This window comes from Babylonia areolata, chromosome 10 (assembly GCF_041734735.1).
Source record: "Babylonia areolata isolate BAREFJ2019XMU chromosome 10, ASM4173473v1, whole genome shotgun sequence".
Lineage (NCBI taxonomy): Eukaryota > Metazoa > Mollusca > Gastropoda > Neogastropoda > Buccinidae > Babylonia > Babylonia areolata.
In genome coordinates, this window is record NC_134885.1 from 8392482 (window position 1) to 8403494 (window position 11013).

General features: G+C 42.6%; 1 protein-coding gene across 1 annotated transcript; it reads right to left on the reverse strand.

The window, feature by feature from the left end:
• Positions 1-7385: 7385 nt before the first annotated feature.
• Positions 7386-10479, reverse strand: LOC143286429 (uncharacterized). The gene is made up of 2 exons (XM_076593990.1): positions 10358-10479; positions 7386-7985 (listed from the first exon to the last, which is right to left on the reverse strand). The coding sequence occupies exons 1-2, from the start codon at positions 10463-10465 to the stop codon at positions 7386-7388; spliced, it is 708 nt and encodes a 235-aa protein (XP_076450105.1). The 5' UTR covers positions 10466-10479.
• Positions 10480-11013: the final 534 nt, after the last annotated feature.

Consider the following 11013-nt stretch of genomic DNA (forward strand, 5'->3'; position numbering starts at 1 on the left):
AATGATAAATTCTTGAACTAGAATTTCATTTGAATTTATCATTTCTCTTCAGGAATTAATAGAATGTGGTGTTTTCAATGACGAATGTGATGCTGTCACCCCAGGAATCCTTGTAGTTTTTAGAGTTAGTTCGCATGGTGACTTTTGGCGATATGCTGTACTGAATCAACGTCCTCTGATTCTGATTTTTCACAACTGTTTTGATATCACAGTAATCTGTGGATGTTTTCTGATTTTCAATTTTTTATTCAGAAAATTGTTAGTGCTAGAAAATCATTTAGAATAACTAATCTGATCACACCAGTGCAAATTCGCAAACTATGGTGTTATCCCAGAAAGTCTTTGAATTTTGTTCCTCGTGATTTTGATGGAAAATTGAATGACAACTAATCTGTAAATGTTTCTGTGAGAAACAGTTAAAAAATAAAAATAAAAAAGGGGAGAAAAATGTGCATAAAACATGCCTGCAACGAAAATAAGATGCTGATGCTGAACTCTGACAGTCTGTATCTGTGGACTTGTTTTACAAGACAATCTAATATACTTGTTTGTCTACAAAACATTGTGGTTAAAATGTTGGCAGGAAACCCAACACAACGTTTATCCTCACAACATTGTGGTTAAAACATGGGTAGGAAACCCAATAGAATATCGATGTAAACAAGGTTGTATGTAGGGAACCCAAACACTTCAGCTATTTTGATTTAAAGGGGAATAAGCATGTCGACAAAAAGAAAGGAGATGTAAGGGACTACAGTGGTGGAAGGAAAGAGAGAGAGAGAAGAGGGGGTGGGGCGGGGGTTGGGGGGGGGGGGGGGGGAGAAGAATAGACAATCAACGTGAACCCATTCATTGAGAGAAGTGGGGTTCTCTTCACGTTTATCCATCAGTGTCCATGAAGGTCTGGTTTGAATCCAGGTCTCGCCTTTTCTCCCGAGTTGAACTGAAAAATCAAACTGGGCGTCTTGTTAATCGGATGCCACGGTGATTTAACCCTTTCACTGCCAAACTCGCATTTATGCAGCAGCTAGGTAGAGGACCCATGTCACTGAAGGGTGACTAGATCATGGGTCTGTTATCAATGAACCTACTGCTCTTATAGTTCGGTGGTTGGATAAGTCATATTTTCTACCCATCACAGGGGAGAATCCTCGGATGTACTTACACACCATAGTTACTGTGTTTATAGCACAAGGGGATTTTGCACTCTGAATTGACTGGCAGTGAAAGGGTTAAACCAAAGTTCCTTGTGCAGCACACACATTTGGCGCACAGAAAAAGAACCCACGGCAACATTGGTGTTGTCCTCTGGCAAAATTCTGCAGAAGAAATCCATTCTGAGTTTGTTTTTGTTTTGTTGAAAAGAAAACCACAAATGTGAAGGAGAAATGTAATACAACCAAACACAGATGATAAATAATCGAAAAAATATTCGAACTTTGCGACCCTCAACAATCCAAGGAAGACAAAACCGTGTACAGCGAAAGTGGTAAACGAAACCATTTTTTTTTTCTTTTTGAATAAATTTCACGAGGGTAGTGAGTATGTCCAAAAGAGCTTCACGGAGGATCGTATTTGATACTGAAAATAGAATGGACGAAATCTGTTGCAACCAGAATAACGGATCAGTATTTGAATTTATGCTGTGCACTTTGAGTCCCTCAGAGATTCAAGGGAGACAACATCTGTGTTTGGTGTGATTTGGTCAGCTCCTGTGTGTCTTTTCCCGATCATCATTGTAAGGCAAAGAAACTCATGATTAGGGCGAAGAATTATTTTGAAAAAAACCCCAAACCAAACAAAAACGACTGTTATTCTGATATATATAACTTATATATATATATATATATATATATATATATATATATGTATGTATATATATATATATATATATATATATATATATATAGAGAGAGAGAGAGAGAGAGAGAGAGAGAGAGAGAGAGAGAGAGAGAGAGTATCCGATGGTTAATTCAAAACTATTGATCGTAAATCTGAAGAAGCATATTTGATAATAATTAAGTACAATAATTACAGGAAGTGAGGCACTTACATGTCATAGCAACCCAAATTATCGGACAAGAGAAAATCACTTTAAATTTTCGAGAACATTCTGGAAACGTCTAATATACATGAGCAAATGGCTTGGTGTTGTCAGATAAATTAGACTTTTTTAACGGCGCCAACAATGAACGATATACACAAATAAGTAAATAAAAGAAGTTTCATATTTATTAAAATGATTAGTAAATCCACTTATTTATCTAATACAGACATGTATTGAAGGACTGAGGATTGTTATATGTATGCATGTATGATAGTCGTGTCTAATTATGACCATTAAAACTCCAGAGGAGGCAAATGCTGCCCCGATTCTCTGGGCAAGAATGTGATAATAGAGTGTCTTGCCAAAGGTACATTCTCACTTTCTTGGCCATGAAGTTATACGACAGTCGGCGTTGGGACTGTTTCCAAAGGCCAACGAACCGAGCCCCCCAAGGCTGCAGTTGTTAAGAGTCAGTGCAGGCCTTGCCTCCTAGTTTGAGAGTCATAGTCCATCACAAATGACAAAGCTGTAAATGAATTCCCTCTACAGTGGAGAAACCATTGATCATACAGCTCTCACTTTGCTGCTGGCCCAACGGGAGGCTTATGTCAGTCTCTGATATGATCCGAGCTTTACTGGAATGTAATGGGAGGACGTAGGACGCTGGAGATGCAAAGTCTCACCTTCGTTTCCAGTCACCAGTACTGTCAACTTCAATCGTATTTGTATTTGATGACCTGGGTGCTAGCCTTTCAAATGGAATAATGGATCAAAATCGTAGACGCAGGACTGACATTGAGTTCTCATCGCGACAGAATCGACGAGATTTAATTTTCTTCTTCTTTTCTATAGGTGAACAAATATTTTAATAATAATTATATATTTTAATAATTAATTAATTAAGTAATTGATTGATTTTGACGTAGAAAAGCGCAGTCTCGACTCTCGCGAGAAGCTCACGTGCACAGAATGAGAAAGCATTATTTTGCATGTGACTTGTACCAAAAGTAGTTCTGAAAGCAGAGCCAATGGTTTATAAACGGGGAATAAAGGTTTTTGTGGATATGTTGTATATGCTGACGCTACACTGCATGAACTATTTAGGTTTTCAAGTAATTTTTCGTTCTACAGTGATGTACAGGATGTCTGGTGTACATTTTTGATCGTGTTCTAAATTTCCCCCCTTTTTTTCACAAAAAATTTCGGTTTTTTGGGTTTTTTTTTATTTGTTGTTTGTTTGTCTTTGTTGTTGTTGTTGCTGCTGCTTTTGTGTCTGATAGAGTTGAAATGGAGACAACCTGTGAGCGCACGCATGCACGCATGCACGCACGCACGCACGTACGCACGCACATACAAATGTTTAAAAAATTCAGCATGTACCCAAAATGTACATTTCAGCAGTCAGCTTCTCGACTGATTTTTGTTTGGTTTAGCTTCTTTTGTCAAATAAGTCAATGTGACATTTCTTGCAATAAAATGGTATGATTCAAAAGCACACACACACACACACACACACACTACAGCCCCCCTCCCCCCGCCCACACTCACTCACCTCCACATACACGCACGCACACACACGGACACATACAACCACATACATGGGTTGGTTTTTTTGTTGTTGTTTTTTTCACATCACGCATACAGGAAAACAAATTCAAGCCAAGAAGTGTTGTGTCAATGCTTTAAACTTCAACACAAAAGGAATCGATCATAATTATTGGGGTAGAGAGAAAAAGAAAAATGAGTATTGGTTATATTCTTCTTCTTCTTGTTCTTCTTCTATTCCCCCTCCTCCTCCTCCTTTTTCTCCTCCTCCTCCTCATACTTCTTTTTCTTCTTCTTCTTGTAAAAGGTGTCGAATGATGTGGACTGGTGTACATAATATATACTTAGTAATGGCAGTGTGGTTGTGTGCTTGAGGCAAGGCATTGATGTTGATGGTAAAAGAAGAGGTTTTCAAGTACAAGATAGATGTTGAGCTGTGAGTATTCGTTTACTATCCTTTTGACAAGAAAAAAAAGGTGGTGGAGGTGGTGGTGGTGGATGTGTGTAGGGGTTTAGAAGAATGGGGATGGGGGTGGAAGGTTGCTTTCATGTTTGTTGTAGATTACGTGTGCTTTCCAATAGAACCATGTCATTTTCTGTCGCTGTTGTGGGCCCGTTCATTCAAGTGATTGCGAAGGTTTGATTCCTTGTTGTTTGCCTGTCTGGTTGTATGCCAGTCTGTGTGTGTGTGTGTGTGTGTGTGTGTGTGTGTGTGTGTGTGTGTGTGTGTTATCTGTGTGTGTGTGTGTGTGTGTGTGTGTGTGTGTGTGTGTGTGTGTGTGATCTTATCTGCGAGGGCACAGCCCTTCAACGACTCTACGCTGGTTCGTAAAAGTTACATCACAACTCTCTCACTCTTCACAACAGCAGCAGTACAGAAGGGCGACAATACTATATGTGCAGTTAGGGCTGCACGAATTGTCGCCAGTGACAATCAATACAGGGGCGACAATAAATGCCGTAACAAGCTGGTCCAAGGGACGAAACTCTTCAATGATGCCAGCAAGCGTGAATCCCAAGTGACATTTAGTTTCTTCCGTCTGGAGAACGAAGATGACAGCGAAAAACTGGCTGTGTCTGATTGAAGTGTGTTGCTGTGTCAGGCTGACGGCAACTGGTTTTTGTGTCAGACTGAAGTGTGTTGCTGTGTCAGGCTGAAGTGTGTTGCTGTGTCAGGCTGACGGCAACTGGCTGTGTGTGACTGAAGTGTGTTGCTGTGTCAGGCTGACGGCAGCTGGATGTGTGTGACTGAAGTGTGTTGCTGTGTCAGGCTGACGGCAACTGGTTGTGTCTGACTGAAGTGTGTTGCTGTGTCAGGCTGACGTCAACTGGCTGTGTGTGACTGAAGTGTGTTGCTGTGTCAGGCTGACGGCAACTGGCTGTGTGTGACTGAAGTGTGTTGCTGTGTCAGGCTGACGGCAACTGGATGTGTGTGACTGAAGTGTGTTGCTGTGTCAGGCTGACGGCAACTGGCTGTGTCTGATTGAAGTGTGTTGCTGTGTCAGGCTGACGGCAACTGGTTTTTGTGTCAGACTGAAGTGTGTTGCTGTGTCAGGCTAACGTCAACTGGTTGTGTCTGACTGAAGTGTGTTGCTGTGTCAGGCTAATGTCAACTGGCTGTGTGTGACTGAAGTGTGTTGCTGTATCAGGCTGACGGCAATTGGCTGTGTCTGACTGAAGTGTGTTGCTTTAAAACGAATTATTCTCCTTTATTAGCCTATGAATGTTAAAACAGTTGTCGATCAGAAAGGATTAATACATGATTTTAAGCACTGAGGACCTCTTAAAACAAAAGTTACTATCTTCCTTCACTGGCTTATGAATTACTGGATCAGCTATCGTCGAAAAGAATGACGCAGCATCTTGTGATTTTAATCACTGGGCTGTTTCAAGATTTTAAAAGTGATCGATCAGTCATTTTTGTGCGCAAATGATTGTGCATGACATGTCGTTTGTCGTCTGTGGAAACAATTTGATTAACTATAAAGCATGGATCATGGGGGAAAAAAAAAGAAAAGAAAAAAAAGAGGACAAGTTGACCTCAAGAGCGAAGCAGGTCATAAAAAAACTCTCACTGCTAACTGCAACAAGTTTATGGGGCAACACCTTATCCGATTTTTTTTTTTTAATTGTGTGTTATCACAATCCACACTTGCCGTTTAAGTGGAGTATGTGAAAGATTCCAATCAGAATATTGTTAACTTAGCGTGCGAGTGCGAGTGCGAGTGCGCGTGTGTGTGTGTGTGTGTGTGTGTGTGAGGAGGATGCATGTGTGTGTGTGTGTGTGTATATGTTCGTGCGTTTGTGTGTGTACGATTTCTTTGTGTGTGTGTGTGTGTGTGTGTGTGTGCGCGCGCACGCGCATTTGTGTGTGCATATATGTGTGTATGGGTGTGTGAGCGCGCTAGCAGAGCACGTCTGTTTATCTCCGTGTATGATTTCTGCCGGTTTTTTTTGAGCTTCAAGTCAAAAAACCGTCTCTTCTCTGCACCTCGTTTCGAATGCCTGCATCCCGTCACCTACCTTCCCAACACACTCATACTCGCATTTACTCTCTCTCTCTCTCTCTCTCTCTCTCTCACACACACACACACACACACACAGATATGTAAAGGCAGACTGATCAAAAAGTGACAAAAGTGCACGTACACGTACTATTATTTAAACAAAATTTATTATGAAATAAAAACAAACAGTAGAAAAACACAGTCAAACGCTATTTCTATAACTAACTAAACTAACTAAACTACACTCACTCACTCACTCACTCACACTCACACACACACACGCGCGCGCGCGCGCAAGCCCATTTAAAAGCGCCGAAGATATGGCGTGGTTCAGAAGGGATATTTCTCGATTCTGCTTTATCAAAAAAAAAAAAAAAAAAAAAAAAAAAAAAAACCAGAAAAAAACAAAGGAAACAACAACAACAAACACAAAAATACAGAAGAAATCTACCCGGCACGAGTTGTGCCTGCACCATCCTGATGATATGAACACGTTTCCATGTCTAGAAAAATCTTTCCGCAAATAAGATCATGTTCGTGTCAGTCGCTGTCAGCTTGCACACGTGCACACGCCAGCCTACCCAAGCACGCACGCACGCGCTCACACACGCTTGCAAGTCTTCACGCACAGGACAAGACAGATAGAGAGAGAGAGAGAGAGAGAGAGAGAGAGAGAGAGAGAGAGAGAGAGAGAGAGAGAGAGGGACAGAGGGAGATACAGAGGCAGAGGTATGCAGTAGTAGAACCACAATCTAAAATCATATAAAATGGGACTTACTCTCACCAATCGAAGAAAAATAGAATAAAATACAAACACGTATTAAAACAGGCCGAATAAATTGTCAGCATCGCGATATGAATTAAATCAACGGCTGGGCTAAAAATAAAGGAATAAAAATCGACGACCCACTAGATTTCCTTGCTTACATATACCTACCTACCTACCTACACACACACACACACACACACACACACACACACACACGCACACGCGCACGCACGCACGCGCGTAGGCAAGCGTTAGCGCGCATCTTCAAACATGGATAACACTAGGTTTTTTTTTTCTATCTCACAAAATTCACACAGCTACACATCCTTAACCCCATCCTCATGCCTATCACCCTACCAACACGACGCACACACACACACACACGCACGCACGCACGCACACGCACACACACACACACCTCCCCACTATCCCATCCCACTCAAGCAGTCTCTTCCGAAACGCAGCAGCATCACTTTTCACGTAAGAAACACACACACACGCGCTACTACTACTACTACTACATCATTGGAGCCATCTGCACCATGTCGGCATAGTAAGGTTGTCGCTCCGGCGGAAGTTCCTCGTCGACCCGCGCAGGAAAATTGTCCCGCGCCTCCCGTCTGCTCACACAGTAGCACAGAAACGCCAAAAGCAGCAAAACCATCAGAGGAACTATAATACCCACCGCAATCTTCACACACTCCGAATCGTCGCTGCCTCCACCGCCACTGCCGGTTGTTTTAGGTCGTGCCGTCATTTCCTCTTCCGTTTTGTCGTTTCCGCTTCCGGGACTAGCCATTTCCGCTTCCGGTTTTTGCCGCGTGCTAGTTCCGGTTGGGCGCACAGCTCCTGCAAAAGAATCCGAAGGCCCAGCTGGGTCGGTGCCAATCTGACTGCTGCTTCCATCGTCTTCGTCTTCGTCTCCGAGCAAGAGCGTGGTGATCTGGTTTACGTTGTAAAAAGGGTCGTCGTGGTGCTGATCGCCGGTAGAGTTGGCCGCGAAGGCGGCTTCGTCTGGGCTTTCATCGCCGCGTCGGAGAATGGTGGCTCCTCCGGGGTGTCCTCTGGAGTCCAACGAGAGTTTCCCGCCGTCTTCCTTTCCCGAATCGGCACCGTCCTACAACCGCAGATTATATATATATATATATATATATATATATATATATATATATTATATATAATATAATATATATATATATATATATATATATAAATTTTAAAAAAAAATTTAAGAGAATAATGGAATAAGCATAGTGTGCTAGTTTGCAGCCGGCCCTGTGAGCGAGAAAACTGAAGAGAAAAACTGAATAGAAAAAGAAAAAAAAAAAAGTGAAAGGCAAAACATTCACAGCAGCACCATTTTCAAAATTGCACCCGAATGTACAACTAAAACAAAATTGTACAAATATTTATGTACCGTGCAAAAAACAACAACAACAAAAAAAACCCAAAACAAAAAACACCCACAAAAAACACACGAATAAACAATACACAGTAGCGACGATAGGTTAGAGGGGGGTTGGGGGGGAGGCAAGATGAATTAATGAATGAATGAATCGTCATTTTCCAACGGGGAAAATATAAGCACTAACACATCTGCCGTTGTTCTAAGAGACACACAAACATATGAGGGGCAGAGAGAGAGAGAGAGAGAGAGAGAGAGAGAGAGAGAGAGGGGGGGAAAGAGAGAGTGGGGGGAAGAGAGAGACAAAGCGAGAGACAGAGACAGACAGACACATACAGAAAGACGGGCAGGCAGACAGAGACAGACATACAGAGAGAGAGAGAGGGAATGGTAGTGGTGATGGTAGCATTGGGGGGTGGGTGGTGGTGGTGTTGGTGATAGCATTGGTGGTGGTGGTGGTGGTGGTGGTGGTAATAGAATTTGTGGTGGTGATGATGGTGGTGATGATAGCATTGGTGGTGGTGATGGTGGTGGTGGTGATAGCATTGGTGGTGGTGGTGGTGGTGGTGGTGGTAATGATAGAATTTGTGGTGGTGATGATGGTGGTGATGATAGCATTGGTGGTGGTGGTGGTGGTGATAGCATTGGTGGTAGCATTGGTGGTGGTGGTGGTGGATGTCGTTTTCTTCACTGTCATCGTGCTTGAAGCGTGTACTTCATCAACGGTCCACGTACCACCAATCAAGATATGTGGAGTGTCAGCCAAGGAAGCGAGAGAATCCGAAGATTCAGATTTCAAAGAAATTTAATCCTTTTGCCCCTTTTGGGGTGTGGAGGATACAACAGCAATACATGCACATTGAATCACAACTTCAGTCCAACAATGTCTCCGAAACACGCAAAAACGCACACCCACGCAAGCACACACACACACACACACACGCGCGCGCTAATGATGATTTGAAACAAAACAAATCAAACTTAAACATACTGACAAGTATGTTTTAGATGTAACAAAAGTTACACAACATTTCCAAGTTCTATGCCTTTTTTTCTTTTCTTTTTTTTATTTTTTACTTAGATTAAGTTGTTTGGGTTTTTTTCCCAGCACTGAATAAATAAACCGAACATTGACATTTGATTTAGGTTTATGTGGTATCAATTTATTTCGAATGCCCCGTATCGAACCTCACCACTCGCCACTATTTTCTCTTCCCCCACCTCGAGAGGGTGGTTTAAGCGCTGGTCCTTCGAACAGGGCGACAAACAGAGCTCCCGTGTGTAGCATGCACTTTGACGCACGTAACAGAACCCAGGCCAACAAAATAAGATTTGTCTCTGGCAACAGTTTGCTGAAAAAAAAAATCCACATTGATAGTTAAAACGAAAAAAACACTAGTGCGCGAGGATGGGAAAAAAAATGCGGTTAGCTCTGCGCTGTGGCGACACTCAACAGGGGAGAGAAATCCCAAACATCACACTGCGAAATCTGTTGGGATAAAATGCAGTAAAACGCATCACAACAACTCAATGACTCTGACGACAGTGGACGATGATAAGTGATGATAGAACGCAACACAACGCAACAATACATTCACTGACGATATAGGTGATCACGCTGCGAATGAAGAAGACCATACCAGAATGGAACAAGCTGCCTCAGGAAGTTGTGACAGCCGAGTCACTGGACTGCTTCAAGTCCAGACTGGCCTCTCATCTCTAAAAGTGAATCCCCCCCCACCCACCCCCATTCCCCCCCTCCTCCTAACCACCCATACACCCCAAATCACCCCCCACCCCCCACCCCCCAGCTCACAGCTGATGCAGAGGCTTGGCATCATCATGTCAGTGCACGCTGAACGTACACTGGCTGACCATGTCGCGAATTTTTTTTTTTTCCAATCCTCACAACAGCGCAATCCTCAGCAACCTCCCAAAACTACAACAGAACCATCAATATAATGATGTTGGTTGCATAAAGGAAGAAGAAGAAGACAAAAAGTGACGGCATTGATGACGACCAAGAGCAAGCAATCTCTCTCTCTCTCTCTCTCTCTCTCACTCTCTCACCCGTACACACCTACCTGAGAATGAAAGGAATTTATGACGCGGGCATCCAACGTCGTCAAAACCAGCGTCATCGTCGTCATCATCATCGCCAGGACAATCATCGCTCCTCCTGTCATTGTCATGTTGACGTGCTCAACGAGTGGTCGGATCCTTGGACCGGCTCTGGGACAGGAAAGGAATCGGGTACCAGTATCAGTACCAGTACCAGTATCAGTAGCTCAAGGAGGCGTCACTGCGTTCGGTCAAATCCACTGATATACGCTACACAACATCTGCCAAGCAGATGCCTGACCAGCAGCGTAACCCAACGCGCTTAGTCGGGCTTTGAGAAAAAAAAAGGGTAAGAATAAAATGAAGTAAAAATAAAATAAATAATAATAAGTAATAATATAATAAATTTTTTTTTTTTAAAAACATAATGATAATAATAGATAAATACATAAAAATACTAATATTACTAATATTCAAAAGGCGCAAAATCTTGATTAAGTCAACTTTAGGCATACACACACACACACACACACACACACACACACACACACACACTCGTACAGGCACAGGTACAGTATTTGGGGCAAAAATTCTGCCTTGGGGCCTTTACACGCCCCTCCTCGGTATAGCAGTTTGGTTTCAGGGTTTGCATTTGCATGCTAATTTGCCTATCAACAGT

Bases quoted from the DNA above. Each gene is read 5' to 3' on its own strand.
- LOC143286429 (XM_076593990.1), bottom strand. From the start codon at position 10,465: ATGACAATGACAGGAGGAGCGATGATTGTCCTGGCGATGATGATGACG. The intron at 7,986-10,357 runs GTAGGTGTGTAC...CTGCGGTTGTAG, and splicing joins TAAATTCCTTTCATTCTCAG to GACGGTGCCGATTCGGGAAA.